The following is a 19,969-nucleotide window of genomic DNA, read 5'->3' on the forward strand; positions in this document are numbered from 1 at the left end:
AATTGAGGCAAATAAAGTCTGTATAGCATGCATCATCCCACTAAGGCGCATGATGTCCCACAACTACTCAGGTATCTCTCAATCTCTGATATCCTTTCTTCTGCGTGATCGATTTGGCTATTGAAATTTGTATATGCATCATGAAGTTCTTGTGCTGTGTTTTTTAGCTCCATCAGGTTATGTTCTTCTCCACACTGATTATTCTAGTTAGCATTTTGTTTAACCTTTTTTCCAAGTTTCTTAGCTTCCTTGCATTGGGTTAGAACATGCTCCTTTAGCTCAGAGAAATTTGTTATTACCCACCTTCTGAAACCTGCTTCTGTCAATTCGTCAAATTCATTCTCCGTCCAGTTTTGTTCCCTTGCTGGTGAGGAGTTGTGATCCCTTGGAGGAGAAGAGGTGTTCTGTTTTTTGGAATTTTCAGCCTTTTTGCACTTGTTTTGTCCATCTTCATGGATTTATCTACCTTTGGTCTTTGATATTGGTGAGCTTTTTATGTGGCTCTAAGTGGATGTCCTTTCTGGTGATGTTGAAACTACTCTTTCTGCTTGTTAGTTTTCCTTCTTACTGTCGGGCCCATCTGCTGCAGGTCTGCTGGAGTTTGCTGGAGGTCCACTCCAGACCCTGCTTGCCTGGGAATCACCAGCATGGGCTGCAGAACAGCAAAGGTTGCTGCCTGTCCCTTCCTCTGGTCACTTCATTCCAGAAGGGTACCCACCAGATGCCAGCCAAAACTCTCCTATATGAGGTGTCTCCCAGTCAGGATACACAGGGGTCAGGGAGCCACTTGAGGAGGCAGTCTATACCTTATCAGAGTTCAAATGCTGCACTGGGAGATCCGCTTCTCCCTTCAGAGTATCAGGCAGGGATGTTTAAGTCTTCTGAAGCTGTACCCACAACCACCCCTTTTCCCAGGTGTTCTGTCCCAGAAAGGTGGGAACTTTGTAAGTCCCAAACAGGCTGTTGCCTTTTTACAGAGATGCCCTGCCCAGCGAGGAAGGAGTCTAGTGATGCAGTCTGCCTGCAGACACCTTGCTGAGTTGCTGCGGGCTCCACCAAGTTGCTGTGTAAATTTCCCGGCAACTCTGTTTACACAGATGAGGTTTAAAACCACCTACTTAAGCCTCAGCAATGGCAGACACCCCTCCTCCCAATGAGCTCAAAAGTCCCAGGTGTAGCTCAGTCTGCTGTGCTGGCTGTGAGAATTTCAAGCCAGTGGGTCTTAGCTTGCTGGTTTTCATTGGGGTAGGACCCACCGAGCCAGTTCACTTGGCTCCCTGGCTTCAGCCCTCTTTTTCAGGGGAGTGAACAGTTGTGTCTTGCTGACATTCCAGGCGCCACTGGGGTATGAAAAGAAAAAAAAAAAAAAACTACAGCTAGCTTGAGGTCTTCCCAAACAGCCACCAGTTTTGTGCTGGAAACCCAGGGCACTGGTGTTGTAGGCACCAGAGGGAGTCTCCTGGCCTGCAGGTTGTGAAAACTGTTGGAAAAGCACAGTATCTGGGCCAGAGTGCTGGGAAAAGTCCCTAATGGCTTTCCTTGGCTAGAAGAGGGAGTTCCCCAGCCCCTTGCACTTCCCGGATGAGGTGACACCCCACCCTGCTTCAGATATCCCTCCTTGGGCTGCACCCACTGTCTAACCAGTCCCAAGTAGTTGAACCAGGTACCTCGCTGGAAATGCGGAGATCACCTGCCTTCTGCATTGCTCTCGCTGGGAGCTGTGTACCGGATCTGTTCCCATTTGGCCATCTTGCCAGCAGTCCTCCAGAGTTCACTTTCTAAGACATGAAGGTGCAAGATTTAGGATAAGGGCCTGCTTAGAAGTTTTCCAAGATGGTAGAAGTTTGTCCTGTGCTGCTTTAAAATAAATAAGCACAGTTTTGGTGACCTCCCAACTCAGGGAAAATTTCTGTGAAAGACCAAATTTCAAATTGGAGTTTTTTAATATTACCAGCTAGGATGTTGTCAGCTGTTAAGATAATTCTTCCATTTGCCTACCAGTTTAAAGTCAAAAGATGAATTCATCTTTTGATGCTTTCCTTTTCTTCATTAATTTTCTTTTACTTTTTTCCACTTGACAGTCAAAACGTACTGAGGAGTAGACTAGCTAAACATATTTTCAAATTTTTATATATTCAAATTGTGCACACTGGCTCTACTTTAAGTGGTGACCAACACAGCACACACCAAACCAGAGTCACATACAAATGCTGTGCACTGCACGGTGGCACTGGCCACTTTTCCCAAGCAGAGATCATGTGTGCACCTCACAACACAGGTTTGGCAAATCCTCCATCTGAAAACACCTATACAGTCATGAAAATCTCCACAAGCAGTTTTTGTTAAAAAAAAAATGGGCTTCTAACAATATTTACATGACATGTAAGCACAAAGCATTTGAAATTACCACAGTCCTTTTTAAATACGTAAACAGAACAAAAAACATTTTATACATGACTCTTTTGTATAAACATAAAATATTTTAACCTGTGAAAGTTCTAGAATTACTGACAGTGTCGCCCTGATCAGGATCTGACCTTTCCCTTCTTTAAGGAATTCAGCGACTCCCTGGAGCCTCTCAGAAGACTCCTGAGCATTAAGTTTTTGTTGTTCTATCTCTAGGCAGTGGACTGGAAGGTGATGCAAGCTGGGCGTGTGCTTCAGGCATGTCCATGCTGTAGCTAGAAAAATGGGCTTGTGCTCTGTGCTCAGTTGCCTTTAAAATAATTCATAGAAAGTGCTGGAGGAGTGCAGAAATGAAGGCACTAAAGCAAAGTTTTAAAAATTAAGTACATTTCCAAAGTCAATGAGGCCATAATGGATAAATACATTAGCCATTTAGTATTCTGAAACTAATCAGGCCACCAGAAAACTGAGAGGCTCTGGAGAAAGGCACATTTCAGTTATGTGGCGGGAGCACCTTGCCCTTTGCACCACCTGTTGCTGTCCTTGGCCAGGCCTCGAACAGTCTCAAGAGTTGGGCATCAGGAAGTCCATGTCCCACCTGACAGCTGGGGACACATGCTGCCATGGTGGGTAGGCATGCAGTGTCATTAAGCTATGTGCTGCTTTACCTCCTCTAAATGACAAAAAGTGGCATTAAAAATATGCTAAGCCTGAAATTTAAAAAGGCTTAGAGTAAGGTCCTAGTGCTAAAACTAGGATTCAAATCCAGATCTGTCTGACTTCAAAGTACAAAAATGCAGTATTGCTAACACAGATGTAAATTAATGCTGTTCTGCCAAAACAAGCTCACCATGAATAATTGCGGTATCTCTGGGCTCCAAAGAATAAAATGCAGGCAGAAATGGCAAGCTGTATTTAGTGACTCTCATTTTCTTCAATATTGTGATGTTCCCCATTTTGAGGGACCAGAAAGCAATACAAGCCCAGGTACCCCAGGTTCCACAGCCTATTTACAAAGCCTGATGCACTCCGAATCCCTGCAACAATGTGTTCACTTATAGTCCTATCATAGTTTGCAGAACTGTGACATACCTGAATGGAAATCTCAGAATGGAGACCCACACATTGTGGGGTGGGGAGAGCTGAGAAGGAGAGGCAGGCCCTCGCAATGGCCTTATTACCTCCTGTAGCCTTGGATTCTGAATCTTATAAGACAAAGCGTATCAGAGTCATCCCTGACTGGGTCAGCTCACCAAGGCTATATATACACAGAATTTCACAATTCAGTAAAAGTCAAAATTCCCAAAAGGAGTTTTAGAATCCTGGCGGGCACACAGACTAATGGGGCTTGGCAGGTCTGGGGCTGTTGACAGCTTGGTCCTCCCTCTTGCCCTCCAGCGACAAGGCTTAGACGGCAAGGGTGGCTCTGTGCTGTGTTGCAGCTGCCTGGGGGACACAGCCCAGTGCAAACCTCAGCAAGAACTCGGTCCCGACACCATGAAGAACACCATGTTATTATGAATTCTGAAAATCATCATCTTTTAGATGTCTGGATTTTTTTTTTTTTAATTTCTGTAAAACAATTCAAAGATGCATAGAAATCTTCATTTCAAGCTTCTGATCCTAAGCTTTGAATATTTCTTGGTAAGCCATTTTGAGACAGTATGATTTTCTATAACTTACTTTTAAATAATTTAAAATTACCAGACAAGATGAGACAAAGGGGAGGGAGAGTAAAGGATATGTTCCTCCGTAGTGGCAAAGAGTAGTGTGGTTCAAAACTTGGATGCACATGCGCCTACCTGGGGATCTCATGCTGTAGCTCCAGGGAGTGCCTGGCGTTCTGCGTCAAGGACAAGCTGCCAGCTGCTGCCATGCTGCTGGTCCAAGGACCTCACTTGAAACAGAGGGTGCATACTGCATCTTAGGTGTTTGTGGAAATAAGCAGCTCCACCAATTAATGACAGAGCCCAGCACATGTGACAACACCCGCAGAGGCCAAATGCTGTCTTGATGCTTGACAGGCAGACAGATGGCCCAGCTGTGCTATCTGGGTTACTTACCCTCCAGAAATCTGTTTCTTTTTCTGAAAAGTGGTACCCATCTTATCAGGTAATTATGGAAATTTACTTAGACGACTATAAAGTGACCACACAGTAAATCCTTAATAGATGATGGTGGGTGGGGTGGTTACCGTCATCAGCATCAAGGCAAAGATTCTTCCTATCTTGAAGCCCAGTGACACATTCTGAATCCCTGCAAAAAACTAACTATTTCCTGGTATCATTTTCCCCACCATCACCCTCTATTTCTTGTTTGTATAAATCAGAGAATACAAGTTACTGCTAGCAGGATAAGCAACATTCCATGGGAACATCATCCCATTCTCTTGGGGGAATAAGATAAATTGTGACTATTACTATTCTCCAGCAAATCACTTCAAAACTTATGCCACTTTCTTAGAAAAATTAATGCTTGCTAAACTCCTTCTCTCACAGAGCAGGGCAAACCCCTCTAAGTCTACTTCTCCCCAAAACATATTGGGAGGTCCAGATTTGCTCTGATATACAGAAAGAATGAGCCATTGAGATGGCAGCTGAGACCAACATGGAAATGCCTGAGTTTTGTGAAGGGAACGGAGTAACCTCTGAATGGGTTTCTAAGTCACTTAAGTGTCCTGAAATTTCTGTCTCAGGGTGTATTTTTAACAACTGAAAACTAAACATCCCTTGGGAAGGGAGTTGCTCTGATTTTGGCATGCTCCTAAGCAACATACTAAATTCCATCAAGGCTGACACTAAGAAGGGACCCAGAGTCCTCCACTCCCTCATCAACCCATACAGGGAACAACCTGAAGGTGTCATTGCTGAGTCCAGCAATAGGGCAAGTTTTCCCATTCAGGTGACTTTGCAGTCTCACTGAATGAGGCTTTGTGTCCCTCCTCTCATTGCTTCAGACACTTACAATCTCCAAGTCTTCTCTCCAATCTGCCAGTGACTTGAACTTGAGAGTCCTTGAACCCGGTTCACAAACATCTGAGGTCCGGAGAATCCCCGGGCATGAAAGGTCAAGAGACCCATTTTTTAACCGAAACAAGCTTGGGCTGTGGCAGGCCAGCCCTGCTGGAACCACAAGCCAGCACCTATTTGGCACCTGCTGCTGACCTTCATCCTCAAGAGCACCAGCCTCTTATGACCCAGTGGGGAATGGGGTTACAGTGTTTCAGAATCTGCTCTTGGTTTCTGATCCTCCTAATCCTAAAGGAAAGGTAACCACGAAAGACTAATCTGGTTTAGTGTTTGGCTCCATCTGAGGGTGTGTGGGTGTGTATTTTAATTCTTAGTTTCTCAGTAAGTTCAACACCAGTGGGAGCTGAATCAGTAATTATCATAGACTGTCTCCAGCTCTCATGGGATTAGGCCCAGGAAAATCAGCTTTTAGAAGATCTGAAGACCATGTGATTGTGCACCCTGCCAAGTATCCAGCCACTCTGGAGGGGAAAAAAAAAAAAAAAAAAAAAAAGGATGACATCTGGATTTTCTTGGTGCTACACATAAGGAGTACACACTGGCTAGTCCATGGGAGAGGCTGCTTTACAGATCCAAAGAGTCTGCCCATAGTGGATGCCTCTTCCAGCACCTATTCTATTGCACATCCTAGTATCTCACTGCACAGGTAAAAGGCACTACAGATGTTAATGCAAATCAATGCCTGATCAGTGTGGACAAGCAGCCCCTGCCTGCATCTGAGGCAGTCTGTGTTATCATCCTATGCAGAGAACTGTAGTCGGAGAGCAACATTTGCCACCCACTCCACAGGGCTCTGCTCTCATAGGATGCATTCATCACTCATTACCAAAAACCTGGATTAGAAAGGCACTGTGGTAGGTTCTGTGTCACTTCCCACTGGAGAACTCCCTTGGTCCAAAATCAACAGGATAACGTTCACCTTTTCTGAAGAACACAAGAACCTACTCTCTTTGTCCTCTTCCTTATCACAAACTCCTGTCAGCATTGTGATATCCTGTTCCCCAACAGAAGGCTGTTAGTAGAGCCCATGAATGGTTCCTGTCAATACTTCACAAAGGCACCTCAAAAATGGAGAGCTTTCACAGAGCAGAATACTTATAACTCATGCAATCTCTGCTACTAACAGTTAAAGGCAATGTAGGCATCACAATCTTGGGTACTTTAGAGACATAACAACTGGTTTAAAATTTGCTTGGTTACATTTTGAGAGTCAAAGATGACAAGACAACCAACACATATGTTTCTCATTAAAAAAAAAATGATGAAATTCTGAAGAGTAGCTTTGATTTTAACAACAGTATTTGTTTTTCCTCTGATACTTGACCCTAACATGAAGTATTCTATTCAACGCGTTTCACTAAAAATATATGTTGCTACTCAAGTGTATGTCCTCCCTTCACTTTAATCTCTATCATCTGGTTAGCTACTGTTTGTCCATTAATTCCAAACTATGGTTCTGGGAGAAAAAAAAAAAAAAAAAAAAAAAAAAAAAAAAAAAAAAAAAAAAAAAAAAAAAAAAAAAAAAAAAAAAAAAAAACTTTCCAAAATATGGGGGATTCCATGGAAAACTAAATTTGGGAGGAGGAGGAGAATGAAAAGGAGGAAGGGGAGAAGAAAGAGAAGAAAAAGCATGGGGAGAAGGAGGAAGAGAAGGAGGAAAGGGAAGGAGAAAGGAGGAGAAGGAAAAAGGAGGAGAAGAAAAGAGAAAAAGAAGGAAGAGAGGAGGAGGAGGAAAAGGAAGAAGAAAGAAGCAGTCGTTGTGCAATAAAGTTTAACTTTCTTTAGAGACAGTCAACCTTATATAATACAAATCTCCTTTTTCTTCCTTATTCAAATTATGTTTCCCACAGGAAGCTCTGCTTTTTGCCAATTACTGAAGCCTCAGTGCCTGCTTATTCCTACTGCCGAAAACACAGAGCTACTTGCTGAGGAAGGGCCCGTCTGTGTGTTCATGGTCTCCCAAATTCATGGAGTGGCCTGATGACTTACCTGCCTGCCTGAAGAGGCCTTCACTTTACCCTGTGTCCCAAGATTGTACAGCATGACTACCTAGGGAGGTGGAGGGACAGAGATGATTTGCACTCTCATATCTAGTCAGAGGCAAAGCCTTGAATCCCAATATTTACTAAAAGCCTGTTGAAATATATGCACTGTGCGATCCTCGATCAGACCTTGGGACAGACCTCAGTAGAAAAACTGGTAAAATCCAAAACAAAGTATGAAGTTTAGTGAATAGTAATTTCCCAATATTGGTTCCTTGGTTTTGATAACTATACTATGGTGCTGTAAGATGTTAACATTTGGGGATACTGAGTGAAAAATAAAAGAACTCTGCATTATTTCTGCTACTTTTCTATAGATATAAGATTATTCAAAAATAGAGTTTTAGAGTGAAGTTAGCAAGATGGTGGAACTGACGATCCCCAGCATTATGCCCCTGACAAAAATACAATTAGAAACCATCAGTGACAAGAATACCACCCTGAATATAGCAGAACTCAGGGAGAAGCAGAGAAATCACCTAGGCACACAGAATTGAGAAAAGCCATGACAGGTAAGATAAACAGTCATTTCACACTGTGCCACCCCTTCCCCTAAGCTGGCATAGTGCTACTCACAGAGATTTTCACCACGGTTGCTGGTGAAGGAGGGAACTGGAGGTGAATGTTCGATCTCCCCCGGTCTAGGAATCTTCATGGAAAACACAAGCAAACTAAATTTAACAACACATTAGAAAGATCTCACATGATCAAGTAAGATCCATCCTAGGGATGCAAGGATGGTTTAACATAACACAAATCAATAAACACGATATAACACATTAACAGAATCAAGAACAAAAACCATATAATCATTTCAACAGATGCTGAATAAAGCATTCACTAAAATTCAACATCCCTTCATAATAAAAACTCTCAAAATACTGGGTATACAAGGAATATACTTCAAAATAATAAAGGCCATATATGTAAAAAAACCCTGTCTCTACAAAAAATGCAAAAATTAACTGGGTGTTGGTGGCTCATGCCTGTAGTTCCAGCTACTTGGAAGGCTGACAGGGGAGGATTGCTTAAGCCCAGGAGGCAGGGGTTGCAGTGAGCCGAGATCATACCACTAGACTCCAGCCTAGGTGACAGAGCAAGACTGTGTCTCCAAAATAAATAAAATAAATAAAAAGGACATGTATGTCAAACCCACAGCTAATAAGAGGAAACTGAAAACCTTTCCTCAAAGATCTGGAACAAGATAAAGATGCCCACTTTCACCACTTTTATTCAACACAGTACTAGAAGTCCTAGCCAGAGCAATTAGGAAAGAAAAAGAATGCAGCAGCCTCCAAATTGGAAAGGAAAAAGCCAAATTATCCTTGTTCATAGGCAATGTGATCTTGTATTTAGAAAAATCTAAAGACTCTACCAAAAACTATTAGCACTGATAAATTCAGTACTGTTACAGGATACGAAATCAACATACAAAAATCAGTAGCATGTCTAGACACCAATAGCTAACAATTTGAAAAAGAAATCAAGAAAACAATCCTATTTACAATAGCTAAAAAAAATTAAATACCCACAAATAAATTTAACCAAAGTGAAGGATCTCTATAATGAAAACATAAAACACTGATGAAAGAAATGGAAGAAGACAAAAATAAATGGAAAGATTTCCCATGGTCAAGGATTGAAATATCTATAGTACTCAAAGCAAGCTACAGATTCAATACAATCCCTATTAAAATACCAATAAAATTCTTCACAGAAATTTTAAAAAAACTATTCTAAAATTCATATGTACCACAAAAGACTCCTAATAGCCAAAGCAAGCCTGAGAAAAAAAAGCTGGAGGCATCACACTACCTGACTTAAAAATATACTACAAAGCCATAAGAACCAGAACAACATGGTACTGCCATGAAAACAGGCACACAGACCAATAGAACAGAATAGAGAACCCAGAAATAAATTCACACATTTATAGGCAACTCATTTTTGACAATGGTGCCAAGAACATACATTGGGGAAAGGACAGCCTCTTCAACAACTGGTGCTGAGAAAACTGGATACCCATATGCAGAAGAATGAAACTAGATTCCATACCTCTCACTATGTATAAAAACCAAATCAAAGTGGATGAAATAAATTAAGACCTGAAAGTATTATATCCAACTACTAGAAGAAAAACGTTGGGGAAAGGCTTCAGAACACTGGTCTGAGCAAAGATTTTTTGGGTAAGACCTCAAAAGCATAGGCAGCAACATCAAGAATAGATAAATATGATTGCATAAAGCACAAAAGCTTCTGCACAGCAGAAGAAACAACAGAGTAAAGATACAACCTACAAAATGGGAGGAGATATTTGCAAACTATCCAATAAAAGATTAATAACCAGAATGTATGAAGAACTCAATTCAAGAGTAAAAATACTGTGATTTTAAAATAGGCAAATGATCTGAACAGACATTTCTCAAAAGAAGACATATAAACAGCCAACAGGTATATGAAAAAATACTCAATATCACTAATAATTAGGGAAATGAAAATCAAAACCACAGTGAGATAGCATCTCATTCCTGTTAAAATGGCTGTCCTCTAAGAGACAAAAAATAACAGACACTGGCAAGAATGCAGAGAAAGGTGAATGCTCATACCCTTTGGTGGGAATGTAAATTAGTGCCAGTATAAAAAACAGTATGGAGATTCCTCAAAAAACTAAAAATAGATCTATTATATGATGTAGCAATCCCACCACTGGGTATATGCCCAAAAGAAAGGAAATCAGTATGTCAAAGAGACATCTGCATTTCCATGTTGGTTGCAGCACTGTTCACAATAGCCACGATATAGACTCAACCTAAGTATCCATTAACAGATGAATAAAGAAAATGTGGTCTATAAAAACAAGGGAGTATTAGTTACTAAAAAAGAAGGAAATCTTACCATCTGCAGCAACATGGATGAAACTGAAGGTCACAATGTTAACTGAAATAAGCCAGGCACAGAAAGACAAATATTTGCATGTTCTCGTTCATATGTAAGAGCTAAAAAAGTTGTTCTCATGGAGGTAGAGACTAGAATGATAGTTACCAGAGGCTGGGCAAATACTAGGCAGAGAAGGATAAAAAGAGGCTGGTTAATGGGTACAAAAATACAGTTAGATGGAAGGTATAAGTTCTAGTGTCTGATAGCACTATAGGGTGGATATATTAATAATTTATTGTATGTTTAAAAATAGCTAAAGATTTCGAATGTAACCAACAAAAGAAAGATAGATGTTTTGATATCCTAATTACCCTAATTTAATGATTGAATCATTATACATTGTATGCTTGTATCAAAATATCACAAGTACCCCATAATATGTACAACTATGTACCAATAAAAATGTTATTTAAAAATAAAAGATTTATTAATAAAAGAAAAAAAATTATAGTCTTTTGAAAAAAAGAATTCTACAGAGAAGGATCCCCAAAAGGGTATAAAGCACGTCCCTCTCTCAGTGTTTTACAAAAGGGCCTGTCTTAGTCCAATCAAGCTGCTTATAACAAAATGCCAAACACTAGGTAACTTATAAAGAACAGAAATTTACTTTTCACAGTTCTGAAGGCTGGGAAATCCAAGATCAAGGCACTGGTGGTGTCTGGCGAGGCCTACCTTCTCACAGACTGTGCCTTCTTGCTGTGTCCTCATATGGTAGGAACGGCAAGGCACCTCTCCGGGTTCTCTTTTATAAGGGAACTAATACCACTCATGAGGGTTCTGCTCTCATGATACAATCACCTCCCAAAGACCTCACCTCCTAATACCATCACCTTGGGGGTTAGGTTTCAACACATAAATTTTAAGAGGGAAGCAAACATTCAGACCATAGCAGTGCCCACTGGCATCTTGGGCAGGATAAAGAGGGACTGTTCTATGCAATGCAAGGCGCTACGCATACCTGGCTCCTGGTGACTAACTACCAGCGGAGACCTCCAGCTTCACTTGAGACCCACTGCAAACAACATGAGAACTGCACTGATCACTATTGAATTGTACGCTGGCAGCAAAACACACTCAGTGCGATGTCTTTGCAGATATGTGGTCAAAGAAGTTACCTGCCACATCACAACATTCCTTTTTATTTGGCTACTGAGCAGCCTCCGTCCAATTGGTTGGCCATCTCTAGCAGTTGCGCATAACAGAGATTAATGGTCAAGTCTGGGTCCCACTATTTTGTGATAATAAGCAACTTATTTTCTCTAAACATTAATTCTTACACGTGAAAAATTGGGAAAATAATGGTAATTCTAATTACTGAGAGCTTATTATGAGCTAGGCGCTATTCTGTATGCTTTCCATGAGTACATTTAACCCTCAAACAACTTGATGAGGTAGGCACTATTTCTGTTCCCATTTTGAAGAGGAAGAAAATGAGATACAGAGAGATTAAGAAACCTGCCCAAGGCCAAACAGCTAGTAAACTGCAGAGCCAAGAGGACCCTGGTGGTAGCAATTAAAATAGCTAGTGCACAGCAAATGTTGGCACGGGATCTCACCCAGGACTGGCACACTGCACACAATTTATACAGGTTCATTATTATTAGGTCAAAACCTTAGTATTAATATCAACTTCTGTGGGTTAATCTTAGTTAAAACTTTATTTTCTTACCTCTGAGGCCGATAACCCCAAACACTTGTTCTGAGTCAACAACAAATTATGACTCAAGTTCCTAACACGTCAAGAATGTGTTCCACTCTGTTAACTGTGACTCTTTCAAGTCTTGGATCATAAGTGTTGGAAGTTTTTTTCTGTAAAGGGCTAGATAATATGTTAGGCATTGTAGGTCATCCAGTCTCTGTCATGTATCCTTCCATTTCTAAGTTTTTCAACCCTTTTAAAACGTAAAAACCGTTTTAGCCCATGGGCCATAGTTAGCTAACCCCTGGTCTCTGGGATTAATGAGTACCATATAAAACATCAGGAGGCTTTCACACGGAGTAGATGGAACTATCAGAATTTGCAAATTGCCTCATTGCACTGTCCTTGATCCCTACCCACCAAAATAAAGTTGCCAAAGAATTTTATTAAAGTGGCAAATGACTAAAACAATGAAGAAGCATCTGAAAGTTTTCAGGAGAGGGAAGGTTGGTAGGTGTATAGGCAAATTCAGAAATGCCGATGCAGAAGATGTACTTTTCTAAAGCATTAAGTAATGAAGGGGAAAAGGAAACTATCTCAGAAATATCATAGTGTTTTAGAAGCAGCACAAGATTTCCTTCATGCAACGAATATTTAGATATATGTACTGGGTATTTCTGTGTTCAGACATTTTCTCAGTAATGGAGTTATAAAATTTTGGACCTCAAAGTGACCTTAGAAATTATCTGATCCAATCTCCTTATTTTATGGACAAGAATTCTGAGGCCTCAAAGTTAGTTAAAATAATTTGGCAATTTCTGTGCAAAATTAAATGTAGTGGGGGTTTTCCCCCCCTCAAATATAGCACTTATGTAGACTATTAAATGTTTGTTGAATGGAGCTTATTAATGGAAAACTCCTATTCTCTTTATCACCTTTAAACCATCTTTTTAATCTGGTAAAACAATACATTTACTTGTTTTACCAATTTACTTAAAATACTTTTTTTTTTTTTTTTTTTNCTTTTGGTGTGCTTAAGTGGGCTAACAATCACCAATCATTAAATGGACCAGTCTCTGATCCATCTTTAGCTCCTCCTCCTCCCTGCAGGCTCCTAGCCCTCCACTCACTCCCCCTACCTCTCCTCGGGCACTCTTCTCTAGCTCTGCTGCGCCACTATCACTGCTGTCTCAGCTGCTGTCTTTCCACTTCAGTCTTTCCCACCTAAATACCTCCAGATTTAAACCATCCACATTTTCCTTCTTAAGATCAGGCTCAGGTCTTATCACCCCCAGGTTCTGAACACTAAAACAAATCCCACTTGGCTACTATCTACCTTCTTTCTCCCAAGTCTTATTTACCATTATTTGCTTACTTCCTCCAATGTTCCCTTCAAACTGTTCCTGGCTTTTGCCTACATATGCCTCAATGTACCAGCAGCCCTTGCTAAAGCCTCCCTCTTCATGAGAAACACCTTTTCGTCAATCCCAACCTTCAGAAACCCCATTCTTCCTCAGTGCCATCTGTTCCTTGCCCCTGCTTTCTTCTCCATTTCTGTGGCACTTGGTTCTATTTTCTTATGAGGAAATCAAATCTGATCTTCTATCAGATTATCTGCGTATATGGCCTAATGCTTCTACTAAAAGCAAGCTATCCATTCTGCAAATACAGTAAGAAAAGTTTTAAGTTAAAACACCAAATTTATTGCATAATATTGAAGTATATGCACACACATAGAAAATAAACATTTCATATAACTGTATATATATTTTTAATCCTGTATTTATAAAGACTGAAAAACTACCAATTTACCCATTGAAATAGGTTTTAAAAAACAAAAAGAAAAAGCAAAAATCTACAATCCTTCATCAAGATTTGATGCTTTATCACAGTTCATAAATACTTCATTTTATATAAATAAGTATTTTCTCTAGGTACTAGGAATTTAAAATTAGACTTACATGGGTTCTTTAATCATGTAGAATTTTCTTACTCCATGATGAGGAAGGTTGAGCATGTCATTATTTTTAAAATACATATATTTGATTTAAACACAATCCCCCCTAAAATCCCACTGTAAACAAACATTTCAAATGTGATAAAGGTTCATAATAAAGAATGTCCTTATGTCTCAGCAATAAGGGAAGAGGAAAAAAATCTGAGTAAAAATTTTGAAATTGAAATAAAAATTCGGGGAAAAAAAGGCTGCATGCATCCACTAGAAGGAGAGAAAGGGAGCACTGAGTCAAGTAACAAAGAATGGGATAAAATGAAGAAACAAAAGGAAAATCAGGGAGGAAGCAGGGCACGACAAGGAGAAAACAAGATAAGGGAGGAAGGAGAAAGCGGTAGACGATATAAGGTGATAGAAAAAGGGTAAGAATTTATTATTTCTACTTTCCTTGGACAATATAGAGACACAAAACAGTTAATGCAACTTGCTCCAAAAGCAAGACAATGGAAGGAGTGGTGGGTCAATCAATTAACCTTATTGTCAAAGGGACAATGATGAGTAAGAAACAAAATTAGGTTCAGCTGCAATGAATGCTAAGCTGCTCTGCACATCTTTAGAAGGTCTAGGAAATAGGCACAGCCATGGGAAAGTTGCTATTCCCTCAAGAACTTTTTAAAAGCAAGATATGTTTATATAGGCTCCCATAAATTCTTAGGACTTCTGCCAGAGTGATGGACCCAGACTCAGCTTTTTGGACTTGGGAGTTTCTGAAGTAGTCCGTTCCTCCTTTGGTTTAAAGGAGGGCTGCAACAAGCCAGGGGCATTTCCAAGGGTACAGAGGGAGGTGACATTCTTGCATGCGCAGATAAGAAAGGACAGATCAGTCAAAATCATTCTCATAGAGGAATGAGAAGTTAAGAGAAGGACAAGGAAGCATTGTAAGAAAAGATCAGGGCTGAGAGAGACTTTTGGGAAATGAAAGTTTAAAAATCCACTGCCATTTTATCCAGCAGAGTGCAACACATTCACAAGTGCAAGGAAAACTGGGTAGTCTGATTTAAAACAAAAACAAAAACACCTCCCATACAAGTGCCAATTTTTTACCCCATCCCCAACCCCTAATTTTTCAAAAAGGTTGTTTACTGCTATACAATCCCAGAAATACATCAACCAGGCTCAGGATTTAAAAGTCCCAATCCACTTAGACAATAAAAAAATAGAAATCACTCCCCATGATTTTCTGTATAGGCCTCAATGTAGACATTGAGGAAGGAAGGGAAATCTTGGACAAGCTGAGGAGCCTCAGGCCAAACTAAACCCTTCATAGTTGTCAAGAGCCTGGGTCAGCCGTGCACTCAGAATCTCTTTGCTGCTGTACTTGGGGAGGTCAAGAAGGTTGTAACAAGTGTGGGCCACCGGCAAGTACTCCTCCCCGCTGGCTGTAGACTGGATGACAATCTGTAGGCTGGCCATGCCGTAGATGGGAATCCGATCGCTGCCTGTCAGGAACACTGGGGAGAACGAGAAATGGCATTAGCAGCTAGGCAAACGGAGAATGGATCTCGGAGGTCCTTCTAGCAACAGGAGAGGAAGGCATGACACCCTGTGGCTTGCATGAGAAGTACAATTGCATGTATGTGCCAATATGTATCCTGTGGAATGATGCTCAGATGCCCTTAAGAAAAAAAAGGCCTCAGGCAAATGTATGCCCTCTTAAATTTTAGGGGATTTGACAAAATCAAAGAGGGAAGGAATTATTGTCATAGGAAAAGAGGAGCTGATCTCAGGGGAAACCAGGAAGAAAAGTGAAGTCTCTGACCTCAGGGTCTCCTCTCACCTCAAGTGCCTGATGCCTGTATCACCTTGGCTATGGAATTCCATTTAGGATCTATTTGCTCTCCTTTCCATGTCTCCATTTTTCTTAAACCAGAAGAGCTGACCCAGACATTACGTTAGACATTTCACTCTTGTGACATGCACTGTGACTTGGCAAAAGAGAGAGAGGGAGACAGAGAGAGAAAGAGAGCCAGCTGTCTTTCCTTGTTGTCTAGTGCTGAGTAATGTTCTCACAGTTGAACTGCTGGAAATTACTATAAGAAAATCATTAGTTAAGAAGCACTTTCCAATAACCTGCCATTTCCTGAGGCTGTGATACATAAACTTTCTGGCTAAAATCTCCAGAATTAACAAACATTTCCATAAGTCCAATGAACAGAAACTCCTTTTTCTAGGACAATCTCAAGACCATTAGCAGGCTTCTCTTGAATGTCACAGTCCTACAAGCTCACTTGGCGAGCCTTAACCTGTCATTCAATTGCTCTACCACTGCTTCTCAATAGCCAGTGCAACCAGGCAGAGGAGAAGTGGTCGTCTTTCTAAGACTTCTTGTGTAAGATCTCCACTTCCTCTCATCCTTGCTCCCATGTGAGGTGCAGAATCTAGGAGTAAGTCCTCAGTTACGACTGATATATGCTCAGTCTTATAAAGCAAAATAGACTGCCTATCAAACCCTGTGTTTTGGTTTTATAAGACTAAAATTCCATACTATGCGCTGGCTAATTTCTGATGCTGATTACACACAAACACAAGCTGAGAAATATTTCAGCTATTTTTAAAAAGTTGAATTTGTTCATGTAAATCAGAATTCATTTTCCTTTCCAAAGGTATCATTACCCTTCTCAAATGCCATTCAGACAGTCACAAGGGTCTACATATTGTATGATTCAATTTATATTAAATGTCCAGAATAGGCAAATCCACAGAAAGACTGGTAGGGGAGTTGGGAAGAAATGGAGAATGACTGATAATAGGTATGGGGTTTCTTTTTTGAGCTTATGAACGTATTCTATAATTGACTATGTAATAGTTTCACCTCTCTATATACTAAAAAACCACTGAAGTATACCCTTTAAATGAGTATGGTATATAAATTATATCCCAATGAAGAAAAATCAGTGAGATGCTTCTTTTCTTCCTTTCATGAAACCCCTCCTGTTAGGCAACAGGTCTGGATTAACAATCTATATTGTGCCTGAGATATCATTAAGACAAAAAGCATACATATAGTGAATGACCTAGTCTTTACCATTTAAATGAGTGAAGCCTCAGCTGTGAAGCATATCATCCTATACTGTATGTAAGACTAAAATGTAGACAAATATCATATTGAGATTACTGATACTTACAGAGAAACTTCTTCTTCTTTTCCAATGGAAACTCATGAAAAGTTTCCCAAAATAGTTTTACAGTGGGATGTGTGGCCGAGTAATCTCCCTTGTAGATGGCAGTCTGGCCAAAAAAGACAAAAAGAAAAAAATGTTTCTTAGAAGAATATTATAATAGACATTATATATCATTTACACTTGAGGCCAAGAAATAAGTGCTGAGATACAGGACACCTGTAAATCTTACTCCACCACAGTATGCTTGGAATGGGATCAGGCTCTGGGAATACCTCCCCAGGCTGCTGCTGCTGCTTCGCTGGAGTTAAAGGAGTTGAAGAATCTTTTGTGCTTACCTCTTCCAGTTCTTCCCAGTTGTAGTTGCTGTTCCCCACCATCATAGCCCTCAGTTCTGAAGGCTGGAAGAGCTCAAGTACTTTGCCACCACACACCTTTAGGAAGCCACTGGAAAAGGCTGTGTACCATTCATGAACTGAGAGTTGGAAGACATAATTCACATAAGCATCCACAAATTCCTGCCTGCCAGAACACAAAAGAAATCAAATACATTTAGCTCAAAGTCTTGTAAAGCCAAAGAAGTTACACTTCTACACTGAGTTTGGGAGTGATAAAAAATGGAATTTCATCAAATTCTCTCATCAGGAGGCATCCTAAGGCATCATATAGGTTACCAGCTCTCCTCTCCTCCCTCTCCACCCCCAGTCCTAGCATTCTACCAAGTGCCTCAGGTGATGCAGATGAGCCAGGCAGGAAGGGGGGCAGGCCGTACTACTGACTTTACCTGAAGTATTCCAGTTGTCATGTTAAAGTCCTGCTTAAAATTTAGTGTGGAAAAAAATAATGTCTTTTTCTACTTAAAAAGTCTAAGATAACAGTTCTAGGCCACTTTCCCTATCCTCAGAAACAAATAAAGCTAAACCACTTGATATTTGTATCCTCACCTATTATAAAAGGTTAATTTTATAACTCCTTATTTATAAAACCTTTAGCCCTGGAAAGAATCATCTCAAATAATGGCTCCATCTCACTAATAATCAAGCAAATGCAAATGAAGATGAGTGAACTGTCATTTGCACTCATCAGACTGGTGTAAGTTTAAAATGAGATAGTATCAATTTGGTGAAGGTGTAGAGAAGATGGAAACCTTATAGGCAGCTGGTAGGAAGATAAACGGAAATGATGGGAATCACATATAGCAACCATGGAAATAAATGAAGATCAACCAAATGAGAAGAACAAACGCTATTTTTTCAGAGCTGCTATAGCAAGAGAGTCAGCCACTGTCACTGTGTTGTGGCAGAGACTCAAAGGCAAGTAGAGGAGTGGAAAAGCTTTACAATGGAAACAGGGAAGGCATCAGGTACCCTCTGACTGGAGGATGCCAGCCTGTGGAAGCTGTAGGTGGCTAACTAGAAGCAGGCATCCTATGTGACTGGTTAAGGGTGCATATTTGGCTTTCTCTGGTTGGTCCTAAGTTGGAAGTAGGAACAAAAATTAGGGAAGTTGTTGGTTATTAATCACATCCTGTCCTATTTGGGACCACCATTACAGAAGTTATTGAGAGAGACATGGCAATCAGGCTCCCGGCGAGTTTGACTTATAGCAGGCTAGCTTTCTGGGCTGCTTGTTGTAGAGAAGAGGTTGCTTTCCTGGGCAGGTTGCTGCAGACTGTGGGTCTCAGCTCCATTTTTATATATGCCCCGGCCGTAGTCCGTAGGTACATTCAGTCTCTCACAAGTGGAAATGTTAACTGTGAACCTCAACATAAACATTTTGGGGGGGAAATTCTGTCAATATCTAGAGAAGCTGAAAATGTAAATAAATACCCCTTGACTACGATTCTGTGCTAGCAGATGGGTAATGCAGAGAGATGCTAACGTGCAGACAAGAAGATGAGTGCAGCAAAGTTTACTGCAGCATTGTCTTGTAATATGGAGAATTTAGAGAAACGAAACTAAATATCCATTAATATGAGCATGGACAAGGAAAAGATGGTAGAGTCATGATGGAAACCATAAAGCAGAGCACTTTAATGGAATTAACTAAACCTATACTTAGCAAAATGAATAGAATCTCAAGAACAATGCTAAGTGAAAATCAAGTATTTGCATGTTCAGTAAAATATGACACCATTTACGTAAGCTGTGTTTTAACACTTAAAACAATGCTACTTATAAAACGTAGTAAGTAGCTCCGTGACTTAGAGCTTGTGACCCTTGGGCAAGCTATTTAATTTTTCCATGCGTCCATGTCCTTGTTTGTAAAATGGAGAAAGTAAGGGTAGATAACTCATGGGACTGCTTTAGGATTAAATGAGTGAATACATGTAAGAGTATTTAAATCAAGGCTGGTGTATACCAATTGCTTTGTAAGTGTTAGCTAGTATTATCGTATTGTTTATAGACATGAGATTTTGCTTATGATTATGAAATTATACATACGATGCATATGTAAGAGGTATAAGTGTTCTTTTTAAAAACAAAGACATTAATGTAAAAAGATCTTTGTCTGGTCAGGTGCGGTGGCTCAAGCATATAATTCCAGCACTTTAGGAGACTGAGGCAGGCAGATGGCTTGAGCTCAGCAATTTGAGACCAGCCTGGGCAACATGGTATAAGATCCGTTCTCTACAAAAAATTAGCCAGGCCTCGTGGGGCATGCCTGTAGTCCCAGCAACTCAGAAGGCTGAGGTGGGAGGTCACCTGAGCCCAGGAGGTTGAGGCTGCAGTGAGTCATGATCATGCCACTGCACTTATTCCTCAGTGACAAGGCAAGACAGT

At 40.5% G+C, this 19,969-nt stretch overlaps 1 protein-coding gene across 6 annotated transcripts in view; it reads right to left on the reverse strand.

Moving 5' to 3' along the window:
- Positions 1-13,731: 13,731 nt before the first annotated feature.
- Positions 13,732-19,969, reverse strand: part of HERC3 (HECT and RLD domain containing E3 ubiquitin protein ligase 3) — a 114,497-nt gene continuing 108,259 nt past the window's right edge. For 3 of the 6 annotated variants that reach the window (XM_017545091.2, XM_017545092.2, XM_017545093.2), the window contains 3 exons: positions 17,525-17,708; positions 17,193-17,295; positions 15,262-15,518 (listed from right to left, as the gene is read on the reverse strand). In XM_017545091.2, coding sequence (XP_017400580.1) covers positions 15,310-15,518; positions 17,193-17,295; positions 17,525-17,708 — 496 coding nt within the window. In that variant the 3' untranslated portion in view covers positions 15,262-15,309. Of the gene's footprint in view, positions 15,519-17,192; positions 17,296-17,524; positions 17,709-19,969 lie in introns of all 6 variants that reach the window. The other 3 variants (XM_017545094.2, XM_017545090.2, XM_017545095.2) reach the window with 2 other exon arrangements.

This window comes from Cebus imitator, unplaced genomic scaffold, assembly GCF_001604975.1.
Source record: "Cebus imitator isolate Cc_AM_T3 unplaced genomic scaffold, Cebus_imitator-1.0 Scaffold177, whole genome shotgun sequence".
In the NCBI taxonomy this organism is placed as follows: Eukaryota; Metazoa; Chordata; class Mammalia; order Primates; family Cebidae; genus Cebus; species Cebus imitator.